At 52.2% G+C, this 19386-nt stretch overlaps 1 protein-coding gene across 6 annotated transcripts in view; it reads left to right on the top strand.

Annotated features, from left to right (window-relative positions):
- TEAD4 (TEA domain transcription factor 4) overlaps positions 1-19386 on the top strand; it is a 68530-nt gene that overhangs the window by 33917 nt on the left and 15227 nt on the right. For 3 of the 6 annotated variants that reach the window (XM_053894997.1, XM_019464833.2, XM_019464835.2), the window contains 7 exons: positions 7676-7740; positions 8212-8274; positions 12029-12157; positions 13249-13292; positions 13811-13866; positions 16183-16370; positions 17470-17643. In XM_053894997.1, coding sequence (XP_053750972.1) covers positions 7676-7740; positions 8212-8274; positions 12029-12157; positions 13249-13292; positions 13811-13866; positions 16183-16370; positions 17470-17643 — 719 coding nt within the window. The remainder of the gene's footprint in view (positions 1-7675; positions 7741-8211; positions 8275-12028; positions 12158-13248; positions 13293-13810; positions 13867-16182; positions 16371-17469; positions 17644-19386) is intronic. The other 3 variants (XM_019464834.2, XM_019464837.2, XM_019464836.2) reach the window with 3 other exon arrangements.

Here is a 19386-nt window from a genome sequence, read left to right as displayed (position 1 = left end):
ACCTCTTGATGGACAGTAAGTTGTTTCCACCTTTCAGCTGTTGTGAGTAGTGCTGCTCTGAACATGGGTGTGCAGGTATCTGAGTCCCTACTTGCAATTCTTGTGGGTATAGACCTAGAGATGGAATTGCTGGATTGAATGGTAATTGGAGGTCACTTGTTGAGGAAGTGCCAAACTGTCTTCCAGTGGCTGCACCATTTTATGTCGTTCCAGTGGTACACAGGGGCTCCAATTTCTTCACGTCTTTGCCAACACTTGTTACTTTCCGTTTGTTTGTTTTTTTAATGGTCATCCTCGTGGGTGTGAAATGGCATCTTGTTCTAATTTGCATTTCCCTAATGATTAGTGATGTTGAGCATCTTTTCGTGTGCTCATTGGAAGAAGACATGACCTTTTAGTGTTACCGCAGGGATGGGAGCCCATGGAGGTGCCCAGAGAGCAGCAGTGGAGTGTAGAGCTGAATGGGACGTGTCCTCTGCCCTCAAGGAGCTTGAATGTTAGTGAGGGAGGAAGACAGGCGCTCCAGTGACTTTAGAGAAAGGCACAGACCCCTGTGCACCCAGACTTGGAGGTGGGAGTGGGCACACCCACTTGGGTGGGGATCAGGGAAGGCTTCTTGGGGCAGCAGCCTTGAAGGCCGAGTAGGATTTCACCAGAAGCCTCAGAGCCCTCCAGGGACAATGGTGGTAATAGCTCTGATGTCAGGCCTAATCACTGCCTTCTCAGGCTTCCAGGCTTTGGGCAGAAGTTTCTTCTCCACAAATAGCCTCCTCCTCCAGCTGCAGGTGTTTATAGCTTCAGCCGATCCCTGGACAGAGAGGCCCCCAGGCCATCGGGATTAGGGCTGTTGTGGAGGAAGGTTGGCCTCCCCCCCCCCCCCCCCCCCACCAGTCCCAAGCTGCCAGGGTGAAATGGAGAGCTCATAAGAGGCTCCCTCCCGTGAGAGGCCTCTGGTGAACCAAAACACTGCACGTGCAGATCTGTCTCCTCTTGGGTGGGAGGCTCTGTGCCCAGGTTCTCAACTTTTCCAATTTTGAAAACTAATAGCTTTCAGCATAATGGGGCCTTATGAACAACCTGAACAACAACCGCTGACCTTACTGACCTTACTGACCTTCTGCTAGGTGGTAGGTGCTTCACTTCCTTTGTGCCATTTAATACCCTTATGGCCCAGACAGAGGGCTGGTGCAGAGAGAGGAGGCAATACAGAGGAAATGAGATGCAGAAATGGCCTGTTCCAGACAGGGTTGTGCAAACGGGATAAGGATTTCAGTGGTAGTGTGTGTTCAAGGAAAAGCCTGGGGTGGCTGGCAGGTACGTGTGACACTGTATGTGGGGTTGGGAGGAAGTGGTGGTGATATGTGGACCCTGCATCGAGAACGCCCCACCCTCAGCCTGTAGTTAGGCCAAGGCTGACCTTTGTCCATCGGCTGTCCTCACCCATGGTGGGATGGGGCTGTGGACATGAGGTGGGGGCTGTTGGACACATGTCCCCTGACAGATGGGCCACAGTCTGGCGGAGGTGTCCTTTCCAGCCCCACCCAGGCCCTCTCTTGGGTTGGCCAAGGCCACCTGCCACACTGTAATGCCCAGCTGCCCCCACCGAGGTCCAAGCTGGCCTCCCGCTGTCCCAGCATGTGGTCTCTGAACTGGAGGGGAGAAGAAAGGCCTGGGTTTTAGCAGCAAGTGGCAGAGCTGGGACAAGAATGCAGGTCTCTTTCTCTCCCACTAACTCATCTGGATTTTGTACTAGTTTCTTTCGGCCCTTGCTCTTTGCTGACCTTGGCTGTAGTTTCAGGGCTCTGCCTCTGAACACATGCTCCCTACTTCTCTCCGCTTCTGCCTTTGACTCTGTGGCTTCCTGACGTCTACATCATCCAAAGCACATTGGTTTCTATCAGCTGTGGGTACCACTGTCCATAAGAGAATGAAAACAGGTGGGCAGGCTTTTGGGTTCAAATAGTCGGCTCTTCCTCCAGCATCTGGGTCAGGTGAGGGGCAGTCAGACATCATCAAGGACTTATTTCATGCAGAGCCCCAGAGAATTGGGGGATCAGTCCAGAGGGAGGAGCACAGTGGTCTTGCAGAGGAAGTTCCCAGCTTGGCGAAGGGAGGGCAGTCATTGTATCATAGTCATGAAGCCTTAGAAATGTATGTTCTCATGGCACCTGGAACACTAACAAACTATGTGACTTTCAGTAAATCACTTCCCTTGCTTGGGCCACAGAGTTGTCTTCCTTAGGCTACACTGGACCTGTGGGATCTCCAGGTCCAACCCTTCAGAGAGACGGCCCTCAATCCCATGTGAAATAGAAGTAATTCTGTGCAATACTGAAGAGACAGACTATAGAACCAGATTGCATGGATTTCAGTCTTAACTACCTGTTGGCCTGTGACCCTGAACAGCTTTCCAAACCTCTCTGTACCTCGATTTCCCTGTCTGTTAAATGTGACAGTAGTAGCAGCTGCATAGAGTTGACATGAGGATTGACAAGGAGCATGCAAATAAAACTCCCAGTACACATCATGTATTTGCACAGGTTCTAGCTCATATAAGTGCTCAATAAATAAATGTTCACTATCGTAGCTCTTGTTACAAGAGGGAAAGAAGCTGTAGAAACTCCCCATGTATGTGTAAAGCCTGGATTAGATGCCAGCTGGCCTGGAGGCAGAATGGCCAGGGTGACCTCCAAAGCACCCCGGTGGCAGGAAGGAAGCTGTTTGACCCCTCTTGGCCCAACACACCCACAGAAGCCCAGCACTTCACTCCCACCCAGGGGGAGCTCTCGACTCCTGGCATTGCCTCTGATAAGCAGAACAAGGCTGGGTGGAATAATGGTCTGAGATGAGCTGGTAAGGGAGGGGAGGATGCACAAGTTGGTAAAGGACAGCTGAGCCAGCCCAGACCCCTTGGGTTTGGCTCCCATGGCCCCCACTGCTTAGCCCAGGGCCAGGATGGCCTGTCTGGTTCCTGAACTCTGTAGCCGAGGGCAGAGGCAGTTGTGGGGCTAGGAGGGGCTCTGTCTTCGTGACCTGGGGCTCTCACAGGAGGCGAGCCATCTGTAATGTCTGGAGTAAGGGTCTTGGCCACTGGAGGACACAGGCCTCCTCCCTAGCTGCTGCTGCTGCTTGACATGTACTGTAGAGGATGTGCCGCTGTGTAAAGGGCCAGGACGCTGGCCCGGTGTTGGAGGCGAATTCCCATTAACTGAGCAGCACCTTCTTGGTGCCAGGTGCTCACTGTACCGCCCGCAGTGGCTGCACCAGTGCTCAAACCCAGGCAGCTGGTCCTAGATCTGCTGGTAGACAATCTGGGTGAGATTTTCTGACTTCAGTTTTCTCCTTTGGTAATAGGTGTAATTGCTGGCCTTTCTACAGGCAGTAGGGAGGTTTACCGTGAAGTTGATGGGGCTAATGCTTCAAGACCATCACTAGTATATGCCCCTTCCAAAGTCCCTAAACCTTTTATTATTCTTTTTTTAATGTTTATTCATTTTTGAGGGTGAGAGAGAGAGAGGGAGGGAGGGAGGGAATGGGGGAGGGGCTGAGAGCGAGAGGGAGACACAGAATCCGAAGCAGGCTCCAGGCTCCCAGCTGTGACAACAGAGCCCGATGAGGGGCTTGAACTCATGAGGGGCTCGAACTCATGAACCGTGAGATCATTCATGACCTGAGCCAGTGAGATGCTCAACCAACTGAGCCACCCACGCACCTCTAAGCTTTTTATTTTTAGTTTAAATTTGGAAAGTAGTTTTATTGGAATATAATTACCATACAGTGAACTATACATACATATTCAAATGGATAATTTGGTTGAGTTTTGACAGACATATACACCTATGAAACCAATTACTATCATCAAGAGAATAAACATACCCATCTTAACCTAAAATGATCTTAGCCTAATTTTGGTTTATATTTTAAATTCTTTTTCTCAATGAGAGCCTTCCAATTTTTAGATGCTTTAGGCTCCCCCCAAATCTGGATTTGTTCCTGCATGGAGAGGGTCAAATGAGACTGGGATAAGAAATCACTTTAAAAATTATGTTGGACTAATCAGAAGTAAAAGGGTATTTGCTTTTCTATAACTTGTACCTTAACTATAGAAGGCTAAAGAGCCTTGTGGGACATTTGGCCAGTATCATATCACTATTTAACATTATCCCTTATCATTCATTTAACAAATGTTTGTGGGAACCTGCTACAGAAAACCGCAGGCAATGTTCTAGGTGTTGGGTGTGAATCCCTGTTCTCAGGAGCTTTCCTTCTGCTGGGAGTGGGGAGGAGGTAGGCAGTGCTCCGAGTAAGTAGGCAGATCACATGGCATGTGAGAAGGTGCTATGAGAACAGTAAAGACAGTAGGCAGTCCAAGGTGGGTAGGCGGGGGCTGACCTCAGTTTTCAGGGGAGTGTTCAGGGAAGTGGTCTCTAAGGCAATGGCATCTGAGCAAAGAAGGTGTCAAGGGTGTGAAGGTGAGGTTGTGGGCCACATGTGACTGGGCTGAGAACAGGGCACATAAAGGCTTTCAGATGGGCATGGGTCAGGCAGGTCTTAGGAACAGCCAGGAGACCGAGTAGCAGGTGACATAAGTTCAGGGAGGGGCTGAGCTGGGGATGGAGTGAACAGATCCTGTGGGTCTCTCTAGGCCATTGTAGGGGCTTGGACACTTATAATCTGAGGGAGATGGGAAGCCACTGGAGGGTGTTTGAGCCACAGGATTGCTGTGGCTGCTGTGTTGAGAATAGGCTGATCAGGGGATCCAGGTAGAAGGCTATTCTAGTAGTTGAGGCCAGGGAGGATGGGAGCTTGGACCACGGAGGGTGAGGTGGTGAGAAGTGTCTAGATTCCGGTTATACAATTGACCTTTGAACAATGTGGGGGTTAGAGATGCTACCCTCCCCCCAGACACAGTAGAAAATCCACGTATAACTTGAACTCCCCCAGAACTTAACTACTAACAGCCTGCTATTGACCAGAGCCTTATCAATAATATAAACAGTCGATTAACACATATTTTGTATGTATTCACTATATCCTTATAGTAAAGTAAGCTAGAGAAAGGAAAATGTTATTTAAAAAATCCTAAGGAAGAGAAAATACATATGGTACTGTGCTGTATTTATTGAGAATAATTCATGTGTAAGTGAACTTGTGCAGTTCAAACCCATGTTCTTCAAGGGTCGGCTGTCAAGATTTGCTGATATACCCTTTATTTGACAAACAGGGCCAGATTTTGGAGATGCCGACCTGAATGGGGATGTGTAGTCTCTTGCTCTGAGGTGTGAGAATCTAACAGAAAAGACAGATAGAACTGATAGGTTGCTCCCTGCACACAAGGTGTGGGCTAGAGGAGCAGCACGAGAACACAATGGTCTCTGATATCATTCAGACGAGTGCCCCCTGCCTTTCCCACCACCCGCCCCGGGACTCTCCAACTTGCCCTTCTCAAGAGCATGTCCTCCAGCACTGCAGTCAGCTTCCTGGCTCTCAGGAACCTTCTCTCTCCCCTTGCTCTTCTCCTTGCTCCCAGGCTGGTCTCTGAACTACACTACTACACTGCTGGACTCAGTCTGATTCCCTCAGATGTTAGCTCTTCCTGCCAAGTAGCTGGGCAAACTCTGCTACAAGCGTGTCTATGGTGGGGTGGGGGCTACACTACTCCCACAGGCCTGTTTGTTTTACAGGAAAGGAAACTGAGCCAAAGTTAAGGTCTGTTTCCTAAGTCTATAAAAATTTGGTTGGAATAATCTTGAGAAAATACCCTAAAAAGGCCTGTTTTATTTATTTATTTATTTATTTGTTTGTTTGTTTATTTATTTATATTTAATTTTATTTTTATTAAATTTTTTTAAATGTTTATTTTTGACAGAGAGAGACAGAGTATGAGCGGGGGAGGGGCAGAGAGCGAGGGAGACACAGAATCCAAAGCAGGCTGCAGGCTCTGAGCTGTCAGCACAGAACCCGATGCGGGGCTCAAACCCACAAACTGTGAGATCATGACCTGAGCCAGTCGGACGCTCAACCGACTGAGACACCCAGGCGCACCTAAAAGGGCCTGTTTTAAGAAGAGAAGTCTGGGTAAAGGTCCATGGAGGAATAAAATCCCATTGGCCACGGTCCCATAGCTCATTTGTGGAACCACTGGGCTAGCATCTGGCTCCCCAAATCCCAGTTCTGTGACCCGTGTATAGTCACCACTGGTGATGACTTAGACTCTCTGGCAAGTGATAATAGCACTTCATAGCTGCAACATGAGTGTCTCAAGTTAGACATGGGGCAGGACTGTTGAACTTTATTCAGACATTTGTTTAAAGGAGGCTTTGGAATACCTCTCCCTGGAGAGCTTTGAGAAGAGCCACCTTGCTGGATCCCTGTTTTAGGTGCAGACCAGCCGGCAGGTGATATCCTCAGGGTCTAATCCTCCCTCCCTTCTTTCCCTGACACAGACAGTCCAGTGCTCAGGCCAGCTAGTCTTTCTGGCAGATGAGACCTCTTCAGGGTGGCCTCTTAATTCAGCATTGGCAGTGGGGAAAGGTCAGCTGGGGGGCCAGCTTGGCCTTGGCTGTGCTCTCTGCTTACAGCAGGGTGGCGGACAGCCTATTCATCACCACCACCCCACCCCCACCCCCTGCACCAGCAGTCTCCTTACTCATAGTCACAGTCCTCCAGGCTCAACAAGGGCCAGCAGGACAGGGCAGGCTGTCGGCTGTGCCCTCTGACCCCAGAGCTGGACCAGGGAGGTGGTAGCTCCTGCTGAAATCCCCTTGCCCTCCCTCTCCCCAGCCCAATGCCCTTCTTTATGGTTTAATCCTACCCAGTGGTCAAGGTCCAGCTGAAGGCTCACCTGACCACCCAACCTGAACTGACCCCTTGTGCTCTGAACACACTGTGTGTTCCCTGTCTGTGGCACGCACTGGAGTTACAGCATGGGCACACGTCTCTCCTCAGCTAGGTGGCAGTTTCTTTGAAGACGGAACCTCTTTTCATAATTGCATTTATAGTAGTAGAGGACACAGGTGGCTCCTCACAGTTTTCTGAGATCCCTTAGATGCAGCTTTAGCCCCTAGCAAGGTAGGCCCATGGTGCACACTCAGTATTACTTGTTGACTGGTTAGAGCCATGGAGCTGGAGTTGTGGTCTGTCTGGGTTTTCTTTGAGTTAAGCGCTTCAGACCTCCTCTCTGGGGACCCTCGGTGTCTCAGCACGTATGTCCCCCATCCCCGCTGCTGCTCACAGACCAGACAAGACATCTTGTAAGGCCCTGCTCATATGGAGGTGGTGGAAGCCGCGGGGACTGCATGGGGGATGGCCAAAGCCCAAGCACCTCCCTGCAGCCTCTCAAGTGTGCAGAAGGCCCCAGGAGGAGGCAGGACTGTCAGGCTGCTGTAGAGTGGAGGGGAGGAGGTGGCCTCTGAGAGGGCTCCCCAAGTTTGTGTGGGGCCCACAGCCCTGTCACCTCCTTGCTCTCAGGTTACCTGTCTCCCACCAAGGCCTCAGTTTCCTCTTGCTGCTGGGAGATCTGTGGGATCCAAGGAGGGCAGGAGGGAACCTGTAGAATCCTCACCCCAAGTACCCAGTCAAGGTGGCCAGAGGATGAGGGAAGGGATCTCCCAGATCGTCCTGTGTGCCTGCCTTTTGTCCTTCTTCTGCTGAGAAGCTGTTGGTGTCTCTGTAGGTCGGAATGAGCTGATTGCCCGCTACATCAAGCTCCGGACAGGAAAGACCCGCACCAGGAAGCAGGTGGGCCCTGAAAGATGAGTGTGAGTCCCAGGGGCAGGTACCCCAGTTCCAGCCTGCTCCCATGGTGGGCCAGGGCCTCTGTAGGCCCCAGTGTGGATTCCTGGTGGGGCTGGTTCAGAGGGGTTGTGTCTTTTTGGTGTGCCACAGATAGTTCAGTTTCCCTGTGGTTCCTGTTGCTATCAACTGGGAGGAAATCCCTCACCTTACAGGGGAGTCAGCAGCCCCCTCCCCTCTCCAGGACACCAGAAGAACAGAGGACAAAGTACTGGCACTATACTTGTATTTATTGCCAAAGTCTGGATTAGCTGGATATGGAGGGACTGAAGGCCCACCATTGACTGGCCCTTTCATTCATTCATTCCACAGATGTGGATTGAGGCTGAGGAGGGCGGTGCTGAGGGTCAGGGAGCCAGAATGGGGAGCACAGGCCTTCTGGGAGGTAGGGACAGGAGCCTTCTCTTCCTGCTGCAGGTCTCCAGCCACATCCAGGTGCTGGCCCGTCGCAAAGCCCGCGAGATCCAGGCCAAGCTAAAGGTAAGGCAAACAGCAGCAGTGGGAGGGAGGACCTAGAGCATGGGTGGGGCCAGCTTCCTAGAAGTTGGAGCTCCTTTTCCAGCAGGAAAAGTCTTCCCTTGGGTTCAGGGGCTGGCTGTTTGTGTGCAGAGCCAGCATGCTTGTTGGTGTTAAGAAGACTGGGATTTAGCCTATAATCGTGCTCCTGTCTATATAGGGAATGACACTTGACTTCAGAGCCGTGTGTGTGTGTGTGTGTGTGTGTGTGTGTGTGTGTGTGTGTGTGTGTGTAAGTATGTGTGACCACCAGGCTCTAGAGCATCCCCCCTCCCTGGACAGAGTACTTCCCAGATCACAGTGGGATTGTCCTCCATACCCCCTTCCTTGAGGACGTCCTTGAGTCACTGGCCCCTTATTTGCCATCTGCTGAGCCTACAGGGTGGTCAGGCTTGGGAGGCATGCTGTGGGTGGTGGGGTGGGGGTGGGTTGTACTGTGGGAGCTGGTGGAATTCCTTCCTGCACTCTGTTCTCTGAGATGGGCAGTTCTCTCCCCTCCCCAGGTCAGCCCTACCTTACAGGGCCATGCCCCACAGGACCCCCCCTAGGGCACTCTGTTCCCCACAGGACTTAGGCCTCCTGGTCGCTGGAGCCAGGGGACCCTTTTGGTGAATGGCAAGAGGGAGTGAGCCCCCACCCCACCATAGACACGCTTGTAGCAGAGTTTGCCCAGCTACTTGGCAGGAAGAGCTAACATCTGAGGGAATCAGACTGAGTCCAGCAGTTAACACACTTTTTTTTTAAGCAGCCGGGTCCCCCTTCTCCCCCCCAAACAAAATATCACCCCAGTATGTTATCAAAGGGGCTACTCCAGTCAAAGCTAGGTTAGTGAGGAATAGGCCAGAGACCCTGCTCCCATCTGCTTCTGATGCTCTGTGGCTCTTGAACCCCAAAGTAGCTCATAAACCAGTTAAAAACCCCTGAACTAGAGGAGCTTGAAGGTCCCGTGTGGCTTCAGTTGTCCGTGATCCTGACATGGGAGGCTCCAAATGAGTGGTGGGAACTCCCAGGAAGCCGCACCCCGCTGCCCACTCAGCCCAGCTGTCCCCAGCCCCCACAGCTGCAGCCCGGCACCTCGTTCCTTTGTCCCTGGGACAGCTGGCTGGGCCTCAGCTGTCACTCCCTTTCAAGCCAGCACACGTACCCTCAGACACCCTTGGGTCCTGGAGTCCAACTTGAGCCCCACTTTCCCTCTCCGGTCTGCCTCTCACTGGGACCCTGGCAGGGGGCCAGAATGGAGACAAGACTTTACAGTGTTCTGTTTACAGCCATCCAGGGAAACTTTTAATTCCCTTGGGGACCATCTGTATGGGCACATTTGCTTCAAGGAATCGCACCTACCTTTGTCCACAGGCTGTAACTTGGAGGCCTGGGAGAGCCTTCGTAGACCACTGGATGGACATCAAGGGCAGCCATGAGCCCCTTAAATAATATGCAAATCTTTATAAGAGTTTTCTTGGGGAGATTGGTTTGAGGATTTTGTCATATTCTCAAAGGGGTCTGTGACCTAACATAATCCCTGGTGGACAGACTTCTATTAATTAGATAGAAATCCTCCAGGACCCGGGATTTGGTGTAGCATGCTCTGCCCTTGTACCATGTGAACTTGGATGAGTCACTGACCTTCCTCAAGCTCCATTTGGTTTAAAATGTAAAATGACAGAGTTAAGCAAGTTGACGTCTGAGGTCCTCTCCAGCCCCAAAATTCAGTGACTCCCTGGCCTTATAGCCTGGCCATTTGATGTCACTCCTCATAATGTCCTTCCTACTTCCCCTTGATTCCTGTCCCACCCTGGTGAGGACGTGGTTTCCTGAGTCCCAGTCATTTGTTTAGATCAGCTATCCGGGAAGGGACGTAAGTGGCTGACATTGAGCGGATGGAGCTCTCTGGCTTCATAATGTAGTTGTTAACCACAGAGGTCTGCAAGCTTTGGGAAGGTACGGCCTGCTGCATCATACATGTCCTCCTGGAGGGAGAGGCCTGAGCCAGCTGGCCTGGGCGTGTTTGACTTCTTCCTCCTGAACAGTGCAAGTGTCCTTGGGAAGAGGCCACCTTATGCTGAGTAGCTCCCTCTTTGGTTATCAGGGAGCCTCTGAGAGCAAGGCCCAAGTTTGACCCCAAAAGGACAGTGGTTTGAGGATGACCCATCCTCTCAGAAGGGTTTCCTGTGTGTTCTGTGGTGTGCGCTGGGTGCTGGTAAATGTCAGTGTCCATCCTCCTCACTCCCTGCCCCGTGTCCTCCGCCCCCCTACCCCGGCCCTGCAGAGGCCCAGAGGTAAATTGATAATGCCAACTGGGGCCAAACTCTCAGGCCAACCATCACCACTGTCAACACCGTAGTCACATAAATTCTCTGAGCCTCGGTTTCTTCATCTTAAAATGGGGATCCTACTGGTCCTGTTGGCCTCACAGGAGTGCTGTGATGTTCAGAGTCCACGTGTGGGTCACCTTGTGTCAAGTGAGTGCAGATGGTCCTGGAGAGGCTGAGTGGAGGGGCCTTTGGAATCCTGCTCCACAATCACGAGGTGTTGGGATGCTGTCGGGGGCCACCAAGGTGGTGCCCGCCTCACAGGGCTATGGTGGGGACTCAGTGAAACTGTCATAGAATGGCACCTGTAGGCTACAGGGACCTCCATCGCTTCTCCGGGGTGACTCGGTTATGACTCAGGACAGATCTGGGTCTACCAACTTCATTACCAAATAACAGCTAATTTATTTTCTCTGTTTAAAAATATTCATCATAAAGATAGAATTTCTAATCTGAGCTCCTGAGTTGACATAATCCAATCTTTTGGCCTCAATTAAGCTATACATGCTGAATAATACTTGCCATTCCAGTCTATAAATGTGGTCTTATTTTGGACAAAAACACAGTTCCCATCAGGCTTTTTGAAATACAGAAATCTCAGTACTGAAGTACGGTCTCATCACTTTTGAAGACCTGTGGGATTAGGACACTCCGGATGGGAACTGCTGGCTTACACACATGTAAAAATTGTTACTACTATTATTGTCATCATCACTAATGTCATTAAGTGCCTGTTTGTTCCTCACATATGCTTCCCTGAGTACTTCTTTGTTCAGAGCCGGTGCAGGGTGAACCCGTTTTTGGGGCCTTTGGACCCAGGGAGGGCAGACCGTACGTGTTTACATCCTGACATGGAAAAGTCTGGGGGTGCCTCGGGTGTCCACAGTGCAAGGGGAGACCCCTGGGGCAGGCCTGAGACAGGTGGGGCCACAGGAGATTGCCCCATGCCTCTAGACAGTTCGTGTGACCGAGGATGACCCCTCCTGTCCATTCGAGGAGGGCTCTGACATATTTATGTATCATCTACTATGAGCCAGGTACCATGCCAGCTGCCAGTGGTGTGGAGGCGAGCAAGGACTAAAAAGCTTCTGTTCTCAGAGTATCCCCGTGGAGACACCGCCTGGCAGATGGTCTCCAAAAGGCCCTTTAAGCTCTAATAAAATAGGCTGGACACGTATTTTGCCCCATTGACAGATGAGGAAACTGATCAGAGAAACCAAGTGACCTGCACTTAGTCACAAACAAAGTTAATAGCACTGCAGGGGCATAAGCCTTGGCCCTCAGGGCCTTGTCCAGGGCTCTGGCCACTGGCGATAGGACAGCTTTCCTGAGCACAAGCTCAGACCCCGCCTTGCCCATGCCTGCCCTAGTGACCACTGCTGAGGCCCTCCCTTCCAATGTCTCCCCAGGACCAGGCAGCTAAGGACAAGGCCCTGCAGAGCATGGCTCCCATGTCGCCCGCCCAGGCCATCTCCGCCACAGCCTTCCACAGTAAAATGGCCCTCGCCCGGGGCCCAGGCCACCCAGCAGTCTCAGGGGTAAGTGGGGCTGCCTGGAGCCAGAGACCACACCAGCCCCTCCTTCTCACTCCTCCCCCTCCTGAGGAGCCAGAGGCACTGGCCAGGCCACATTTCTCTCACTTGAGTCCTCCCAGGCCAGGAGAGCCAGGGGGAAGGAGGGACCAAGGGCCAAGGGGCCACGCTGAGGCACAGCTCTGCTGGCATCGGCACCACCTTCTCGGGGGCCTTGACGGTGACACAGCAGACCTCCCACAAGGGGCAAAGCAGCTCCCATTAGCTGACCAACCAAGGAGCTCTACAGAGTTGGCCTGATTGACAGGTGAGGGGGCTGACGCCTGAGTCTTTGGTGTAACATCAGCATGCCCCTGAGCAGCTCTCCACCACTCGGCCCTGTCCCGGCTCCCCCCTCCCCTCTGCTCCTCAGCACTGTTCTCTTTCCAGTCGGAGAGCTGATGTTCAGGAACAAACGCTTGTTTGGGTTTTAAATTTCTTGGCCACGGCCAGCTTGGTCACCCTTTCAGAATGATCTAGAAAGGCTCCTCCTTTCTAGGGCTGTGTCCTCACAAGGTTTTCTTGGCTATAGGGTCTACATGGGTCTTCACCATGCACCCATAGCACTGCCCTAGGCGTGTAGGGAAGGACCTCACCCCATGCTCAGTGAGCCTCTCGTCCAGGAGTTTTCAAAGTGTGCTCCAGAGACTGCTAGTCCATCAGAATATTGCATAGATAGGGAACAAAGTAATTCTGTGTGTAAGGAAGTTTGGGACGCTTACACCTAAATAGGTTTCTTGACCTTGGACTGTTCAGGCCTTATGTGCTGCTACGCACTGTGGGCCTCTAAGGGAGGAATACAGTTGCTGTAATTCTAAACCTGGGGTTTCTCTCAAGGAGCACCTTCTTGGCAGAGTGTGTCTAGAGACTAGAGCTCCTTGAAACACACTTTGGGACACTGCTGTAACCTAGCCCAGTGTAGCAGTGCTGACTCTCCTTACTGCCCACTGGGTCTAGGCCCCCAACCCTGCCTTCCAGATGAGGCCCCTGCTCGGTCTTCCCACACCACAGCCCTGGTGCATGGGGCTGTGCTGACTCTGTGCTTTTTGCCTCCTCAGTTTTGGCAAGGAGCTTTGCCGGGCCAAGCTGGAACATCCCATGAGTGAGTATGGCCTGCTACCAGTTGCTCTCTGAACTGAACTTGAGCCTGTGAACTTGTGCTGTTGAGCCTGGCTCCCAGTATGGGACAGGGTAGCAGTCTGGGGGCAGCCTTTCAGGAGGGGCTTGAGCTTTGGGATCAGGCTGTCCTGCTTTTTAGGCAATAGCTCAGTCTGTGGTGTGGACACGCTGGGGTGGCATTTGCTGAAACTCCAGTCTGTCCAGCGTGAAACAAGGCCAGAGCTTGGGACCCTGAGGGAGAGAGGCTAGGAAGCAGACCTCTGGCTGGCTTGGGAGGGAAGGAAGGAGGGAGGAATGGATTTTCCCAACAGACATGCTGCTTCTGTGGGTCATCCATGAAACTTGAGGGACTTGGCAGGGGAGGGAGCAGGTGGCCAGAGCCCATTAAGGCCACTTATGCTCAGACCACTGGGGCCAGCCACACACAGCGTTGGACACTGCCAGAGACTCCTGGGCTGCAACCTGCCCAGGGCTTACACCTCCTCTCTCCTGTCTCCGTAGTGTGAAACCTTTCTCTCAACAAACCTACGCTGTCCAGCCTTCGCTGCCTCTGCCAGGTGGGTCGGCAGCGCACAGCTCCCGTGCACCTCGCACACCTGCAGCTCCTGCCCTCCAGGTCCCGGCCCCCCGACAGCTGGATCCCTCATGCCCCTGTTAGATGCTGCCCTGGCGTGTGCTCAGTCTCTTGGCCCCACCCCATTCTGTGCTCCTGCCACGCACACCTCTGCCGTGCACCAAGCCCGCCATGCCTCTCGGGTTGTTTGATACACTCAGGGCTTCCAGGGGTGCACACGGGTCAGAGGGGGCGGTCCTTGTGCCCCAGGGCAGCTGTCCCCCGGCCATCTTTCTATGCTGCATGTGTGTCCTGTGCAGCTTGGCTCCTGGGATGGCTTCCCTCTTGGTGATGCTAAGATGTCTCCTTCAAAATGGGAGGTCCAAGGAGAGCGTGGCTTTGTTGCCTGGAGCCACTTGTGAGGAGAGGGAACATTCCTGGGCAGAGGCCTGGAGCATAGGTAGGGCCCCTCCCTCTCACTGCTCAGGTAACCTGCCCTGTCTTTGCTTCTTTCTCATGGAGGTGCCTTACCTCCTTCCTCTCTGAAGGGCAAGACAGGATCCTTCCCCTTAACCACCTTTTCTGGCTCGGGGAATGACTCCCTGCTGACCTTCTGGCCTGGCTGGTTCTGTTCTGAGAGCAGCCCACCACCCTCCTGGTGTCCCTATTGCTACTTTCTCCCAGTGATCCACCCTCCTGTGTGTCCCCTCCTCTCCCTGGCCTCACTGTCTTGGTTCAGGCCCACCTACTCTTGCCTGGATTACTGCAGCAGCCTCTTAACCTGACACTGGTTTTATCCCGCTTCCCCTCTTCACCCTGTAATTTACCCCAGGGACCTTTTTAAAGCATCAATCCCACCATGTGGTTCCTAGGCTTAAACTCCAATCCTAAAATAAATAACTAACTAACTCACTCACTCACTCACTCACTCACTCACTCACTCCAATCCTGGCTCCCTGGTGCCTTCTGGGTACAATCTAAACTCTGTAGTAGGACTTGCATGGACCTCCTTGGTAACTTAGCTTTCTCTCCTCTCCCTCCTTCCCTCCATGCCCCCAGCCCCGCCCTGCCTCTGGGCTGTTGCTCAGGCCTCCTGGAAGCTCCTCTGCCCTGCCCCCACCCAGTTTAGGCATCCTGAGGGCTCTGCACCCCCATCTGGCACTTGACACTCTATTGCTAGTATCTGGGGTTGGGGGGCAACGTCTGTGGCTGACTAGTCTGTGTCTTCTGTATATCCAGTCATGTCTGGCACATAGCACTTGTTCAGTGTCCAGCATGGCCCTCCTCCCACCCCTGTGTTTCTTCTCTGTCTCCTTCCTTGAATGCTCCCGAGTCACCCACCTGAGCATGTGGGGCTTCCCAGCCTGGAAAGCTGGTGTCTGGAGTTCTGTCTCACTGCTTTCTCACGTCCCATCAGTAACTAAGGCCTAGGATGTGCCTCCTCTATCCCTTACTCTTCCCTCCACTACACCGCTTTCATTCAGGCCTTCATTTTTCCACTGGGAAAACATCCCTGGGACCAAGCCTCTGACCGCCTCACCCCTGCCTAGTCCTTCCCTCACACTGAGTAGGATCTTTCAGAAATGCATGTCTGATCAGTTCACTGTCCTCCCTAAAATCCTCTGTCCCTCTCAGACTCTCAGGCTAAAATTCATGCTGCTTAGCCCAGTTCCCCCGTCCGGCTCATCTCTTGTCTTCGTTTCCTGCCACTGGCACAAACCCACCCACTCTCCAGTTCCTCTGAGGACGGGGCTTCTCACAGCTCCTAGTTTGCCTCTGCCGTGTCCTCTGCTTGGAGCACCCTTTTTCCTTTCTCCCCTTCTGCCTGTACTTACTATTTCCTTCAAGCATCACTTTCTTGGGAAAAACCTTCCCTGCCCACCCCCAAGTGCATACTTTGTCAATTCTTATGACACTCATTACTTCTGTTATTAGCAAACCTGTAAGGAATGCCAGGCACTGTTCTAGGGGCTGGAGAGACTGCAGTGAACAGATCCGGAAACTTCCAGTTCTCACGGGGCTTCCATCACTATAGCAGTCAGTGTGTCTGGTTATCTTTGACCGGACCAGAAGCTCCTCCACAAGAACGTAGTTGTGCTGCTCGGAAGCCCTCAGCCCAGCTGGCATCCCGGCCCCTCCATGCGGCATCCATTTTCCCTTGAGGACAGTTCTGTACGGGGGGCCCAAGGGGCCTAACTTGTACCGGGCCAGGCACTCCCCTCCACCACCCCTGCCGGGGATGGGGGTCCCATTTAGGGGAGGCAGGAGATGATTCCCTTGCCAGCACAGGGTCTCACGGCTGGGCCTGGGATCCTCGCAGAGGCTGAGGTGTGGACCCGTCCCCATGTGCCTTTCCTGCTGCATGCAGGGTTTGAGTCTCCTGCAGGACCCGCCCCATCGCCCTCAGCGCCCCCGGCACCCCCATGGCAGGGCCGCAGTGTGGCCAGCTCCAAGCTCTGGATGTTGGAGTTCTCTGCCTTCCTGGAGCAGCAGCAGGACCCTGATACGGTAGGTCCTGGCCTGGGTCTGGCTGGCTCTCCCACCCTCTCCTGTTCCCAGAGGTTCTTGCTCCCATGTCTTTCCAGCTCTTTTCCCACCCGCTTCTGGCTTCCTGCCCTGGCCTTCTGCCCCACTCCACTTCTGGGTTTTACTTAGATGTCCTGTTGCTTCCCAGTCTTCCCTTCCATTGGCCCTCCCCCTTTCCTTCATCCTCCCTCCCTCTTCTTTCCTCACTTCACCTCCCTCTTTCCCTGACACTGTTGATGCTCCCACCCCAAAGCCGTCCCCTGGTTTCTTTTTCTATCCCGGTTCTCCTGGCCTCTCCCTCTGCTGCTCCCTCTCTGATCTGTACTCTTCCCTCCATGCTCTCTGCCCTCCCACCCAGCACCGCTCCCCCTTTCCCCTGTGGCTCTGAGGAGCCTCCTGTGTCTGACCCATATCTTTGGGACGGTAGCAGAGAGAGGAGCCCCATCCCCACCCTGTCTCCTTCAGGGTCCCATGTCCCTGGTGACCAGCGTTACCTGCAAAGGTCAGAGGAGGAGGAGGAGCTAGAGGAGGCTGGGCTGACAGGGTGCCAGAGCCTGGGGGACTTCACAGACCATTTCACACTGATGTTTTCAAACTTGTTTTTTCAGCTGAGGCACCCATTAATCATACTCTTTCTCAGAAGCCCAGTGGGTACAACAGAAGAAGTAGACTTTGGTTGTAGCCAGGTGCCTGTAAGGGACACAGAGGCAGCCTAGCCCCCATCTATAGGGTGGAGCACCGTTTGAAAACAGCTTATCTAGGTCAGTGGTCTGACGTGACAGATGAGATAACAGAGGCCCAAAGATAGAAAATGCCCACCATAGCCAGGGCAAGAATGATACACATAACTGCAATTTATTGAGTACCGACTAGGTGCAGGCACAGCACCAAATGCTTTATACCCGTTAACTTTGCTTTACATTTGATCCTTTTACTGTCTCCATTTTACCGGTTGGGAAACTGAGGCCCAGAGAAGTGAAGTCACGTGCTCTAGGTGGCATGGCTGTGATCTGAGCTCTGGGCTGCTGTGTCTGCCCTGATACCTTCTACCTGTCCCTGAAACCAGCTGTTCTCTCCACAGTATAACAAGCACCTGTTTGTACACATTGGCCAGTCAAGCCCAAGCTACAGTGACCCCTACCTCGAAGCCGTGGACATCCGCCAGATCTATGACAAATTCCCAGAGAAAAAGGGGGGACTCAAGGAGCTCTTTGAACGGGGACCTTCCAATGCCTTTTTTCTTGTGAAATTCTGGGTAAGCCCTTTGATAAACTCTTCCTTCCAGTCCCTAGTATGTTGATGATAATGAGGAGAACGGAGGAAGAGTGAGCATAAGGTGCCCCTTCCATGAGTGGAAACCCGGGGAAGGCAGGGCCAGTGCAGAGTGGGGAAGCAAGCACAAAACGGCCACACAGTGGCGGGAGGCTGAGACAGGGAGCCAGCCAGTGGTGCTGGAGGGCCGAGCTAGCAGAATCAGTCCCTCTTCTGAGAGGTGGTGATGGCATCTGGGTCTGGCCAGGAAATGCAGCCTCTAGGGGGCTATAGCGCTGCAAACAGACCTCAGGAGACACTGAAGGGGGCATAGGCAAAGAGCCAACGTGGAATGTTTGCCAACTCCTGAGCTGGTTTCAGGGCTGGAACAGAGCAGCTCTTGGGCTGGGCAGGGCTTGGAGAAGTAGGCTGTAGGATTAGGATAGGTCACCCCAAGAGGAGTACCTACCCAGCTTGTCAAACAGCTGAGCCCGTAGGCTTTGCCTCTGCTGCCTTCCCTGCCTCACCCCTGGACGGGTTCTGTGTTGGGAGAGCCCCCTGCTTTTGAAACATCTCCTCTAAGACTAGGAGGTGTAGTACCTGCGCTGGGAGCTTACCTTCTGGGGGCCCAGTATACGCAGAAAAGGGGTGCAGGGAAGAGAGTCAGACAAGTGCACACTAAGCCAGTGGTGAGGAAGTGCAGAAGTCCTTCGGGCATGCTGATTGGAGCCTTTGAACAGTTTCAGAGTATTTTACATATAATTCCAGGTGGCTTAAAGGCCGCTGGCTGGGAATCTCCAGCCTGGGCTTCTATAATCAAACCCACGGGCCTGGCTATCTTCAGAAGAGACAGTGCTAGAACTGAGACTCGGGGCCCCTGAGCTTTAGGGTGCTTGGCTTTTACACACTGCAGGCTTGCTATATGAGCAGAATGGAAGTTGGACCTGGGCCTTTAGGGATGGGCCAGATCTATCAGGATCTGAGCCTGGCAAGGGCTGGTACAGCCTGGGGGAGGCATAAGGAAGTGGGCTCTAGAGGGGAAATCATGGGTACAGGTGTGTGAGAGGGAATAATAGAAAATAAGACTGGAAAGGCAGTTGGATCCTGAAGGTCTTGGTCATACAAGGTCTGGGTTTTAATCTATCCTGGGATGAAAAATAGGTTGGTTATATTTTCTTTTTATCTTATTTTTAAATCAGTGAATATTAACTAATACCAAAGGCTTATAATGAAAAGTGTCAGATTTTTGTCCCACTCCTCCCCAACCCCAATCCCCAGAGGCAGTTGATGTAAATTTTCGCTTGTTTATTCTAGGTTTTATCTCCTGAGTTCAAAGTCCTACCTTTATATTGCTATACCTTGATATCACAACTAAGACATTTTGTATTTATTCCGGTACTGTAGAAAAGCATCAGCAATGTTATATCACTTTCCCCCTCATCACCTCAGTACTATCATATACAGTAAGTTGTATAATTTAATAAAAGCAATAAAATGTTTACATTTTTGACCATGCAAAATGACTACCAGAGAGCCAAGAATAATGCTTATGATGTAATTATGTGTTATGATCACGTTTTGTCTTTTGTACAACTTTCTTGTTTTTTTCTTACAAATAAATGGCTTTCTTACTTGCATATTTCTAAATAAACCTATTATTAAAATTTTACAAATTGTTCCATCATAACCATCATATAAATTTTTTTTTTTTATTAAGTTTTTCCCCAAATGCTATCAGATCATTCAT

This window comes from Panthera pardus, unplaced genomic scaffold (genome assembly GCF_024362965.1).
Source record: "Panthera pardus isolate Hobbes unplaced genomic scaffold, ASM2436296v1 HiC_scaffold_6, whole genome shotgun sequence".
Classification (NCBI taxonomy): Eukaryota; Metazoa; Chordata; class Mammalia; order Carnivora; family Felidae; genus Panthera; species Panthera pardus.
This window is presented reverse-complemented; position numbering and strand designations above follow the sequence as displayed.